This window comes from Etheostoma spectabile, unplaced genomic scaffold (assembly GCF_008692095.1).
Source record: "Etheostoma spectabile isolate EspeVRDwgs_2016 unplaced genomic scaffold, UIUC_Espe_1.0 scaffold00019467, whole genome shotgun sequence".
NCBI classification, from domain to species: Eukaryota; Metazoa; Chordata; class Actinopteri; order Perciformes; family Percidae; genus Etheostoma; species Etheostoma spectabile.
In genome coordinates, this window is record NW_022604931.1 from 12501 (window position 1) to 15215 (window position 2715).

At 45.6% G+C, this 2715-nt stretch overlaps 1 protein-coding gene across 1 annotated transcript in view; it reads left to right on the plus strand.

Annotated features, from left to right (window-relative positions):
* LOC116684691 (autophagy-related protein 16-like) overlaps positions 1 to 2274 on the plus strand; it is a gene marked incomplete at both ends in the record, with an annotated part of 8388 nt that extends 6114 nt beyond the window's left edge. The window contains 1 exon segment of the mRNA XM_032510169.1: positions 2093 to 2274. Coding sequence (XP_032366060.1) covers positions 2093 to 2274 — 182 coding nt within the window.
* Positions 2275 to 2715: the final 441 nt, after the last annotated feature.

Below are 2715 nucleotides of genomic sequence, written 5' to 3' on the forward strand. Positions count from 1 at the left end.
ACAAATGCAATTTATAAATGAAGGCGTTTATTATTAAAGGTGAAAAAAAATCCAAACCATCATGGCCCGGTGTGAAAAAGTGATTGCCCCCCTTGTTAAACATACTATAACTGTGGTTGTCCACACCTGAGTTCAGTTTCTCTAGCCCCCCCAGGCCTGATTATTGCCACACCTGTTCACAATCAAGGCATCACTTAAATAGGAGCTGCTTGACACAGTAAGGTCCACCAGAGATCCTTCAAAGCTACACATCATGCCGAGACCCAAAGAATTCAGGAACAATTGAGAAAGAAAGTAATTGAGATCTATCAGTCTGGAAAGGGTTATAAAGCCATTTCCAAAGCTTTGGGAATCCAGCGAACCACAGTGAGAGCCATTATCCACAAATGGAGAAGACATGGAACAGTGGTGAACCTTCCCAGGAGTGGCCGGCCGCCCAAAATTACCCAAGAGCGCAGCGACGACTCATCCAAGAGGTCACAAAAGACCCCACAACAACGTCCAAAGACCTGCAGGCCTCACTTGCCTCAGTTAAGGTCAGCGTTCATGCCTCCACCATCAGGAAAAGACTGGGCAAAAATGGCCTGCATGGCAGAGTTCCAAGGAGAAACCACTGCTGAGCAACAAGAACATCAGAGCTCGTCTCAATTTCTCCACAACACATCTTGATGATCCCCAGACTTTTGGGACAACATCTGTGGACCGATGAGACAAAAGTGGAACTCTTTGGAAGGTGTGTGTCCAAGTATATCTGGCGTAGAGGAACACTGCATTTCATAAAAGAACATTATACCAACAGTAAAATATGGTGGTGGTAGTGTGATGGTCTGGGGCTGTTTTGCTGCTTCAGGACCTGGAAGACTTGCCGTGATAAGAGGAACTATGAATTCTGCTGTCTACCAAGAGATCCTGAAGGAGAATGTCCGACCATCTGTTCGTGTACTCAAGCTGAAACGAACTTGGGTTCTGCAGCAGGACCATGATCCTAAACACCAGCAAGTCCACCACCGAATGGCTGAAGAAAACAAAATGAAGACTTTGGAGTGGCCTAGCCAAAGTCCTGACCTGGATCCTATTGAGATTTTGTGGTATGACCTTAAAAAGGCCGTTCATGCTCCAAAACCCTCTAATGGAACTGAATTAGGACAATTCTGCAAAGATGAGTGGGCCAAACTTCCTCCAGGACGCTGTAAAAGCCTCATTGCACGTTATCACAAACGCTTGGTTGCAGTTGTTGCTGCTAAGGGGGCCCAACCAGTTAGTAGGTTTAGGGGGCAACCACTTTTTCACACAGGGCCATGATGGTTAGGATTTTTTTTCACCTTTAATAATAAACGCCTTCATTTATAAATTGCATTTTGTGTTTCCTTGTGTGTCCTTGACTATTGTTTAAATTGGTTTGATGTTCTGAAACACTTAAGTGTGACAAACATGCAAAGGAACAGGAAATGAGGAAGGGGCAAACACTTTTTCACACGTGTGTGTGTGTGTGTGTGTGTGTGTTTGGTGTGTGTGTGTGTGTGTGTGTGTACATACTACACACAGTGCCTTGTGAAGGTATTGGTCCTCCTTGCACTTTTCAACCTTTTGAACACATTTCAGGCTTCAAACATAAAGATAGAACATTTTTATTTTTTGTGAAGAATCACCAACAAGTGGGACACAATTTTTAAACTTTTTAGCAAATAAAAACTGAAAGTGGTGCGTGCTAAATGATCGGCCCCTTTACTTTCAGAGCGCAAACTCAGTCCAGAAGTTCAGCGAGGATCTCTGAATGATCCCATGTTGTCCTAAATGACTGATGGGATCAATAGAATCCACCTGTGTGTGTGATCAGGTCTCTGTAGAAATGCACCTGCTCTGTGATAGTCTCAGGGTCTGTTGAAAGCCCAGAGAGCATCATAAGACCAGGAACACACCAGGCAGGTCCATAATACTGGTCTGGAGAAGTTTAAAGCCGGATTGGATCCAAAAGATTTCCCAAGCTGTAAACATCCCAAGGAGCACTGTGCAAGCCATCATTTAGAAATGGAAGGACTATCAGACCACTGCAAATCTACCAAGACCTGGTCCCTGTAAACCTTCAGCTCAGACCAGGAGAAGATGATCAGAGATGCAGCCAAGAGGCCCATGATCCCTCTGGAGGAACTGCAGAGACCTCCAGCTGAGGGGGGACAGTCTGTCCAGAGGACAACAATCAGTCGGACACTGCACAAATCTGGCCTTCATGGGAAGGGCAAGAAGAAAACCATTTCTCAAAGATCTCCAGAAAAGGTCTGTCTAAAGTTACCCACAAGCCACCTGGGAGACCCCCAAACATGTGGAAGAAGGTCTCTGGTCAGATGAAACCACAATGCTAACGATATGTTTGGGTAAAAGCAACACAGCTCCTCACTCAACACACCATCCCACTGTCCAACATGGGGGGGCAGCATCAGGGTCTGGGCCTGCTTTTCTTCAGCAGGGACAGGGGAGATGGTTCAGATTGAGGGGAAGATGCAGCCAAATACAGGACCATCTGGATGAAAACCTGTTGGAGTCTGCAAAAGACCTGAAAACTGGGACGGAGATTTATCTTCCAACAAGACCATGATCCCAAACATACAGCAACATCTCCAAAGGAACGGTTCCCAAAAAAACGGATCCAGGTGTTAGAACGGCCAAGTCAAAGTCCAGACCTGAATCCAGTCCAGAATCTGTGGAAAGAACTGAAAA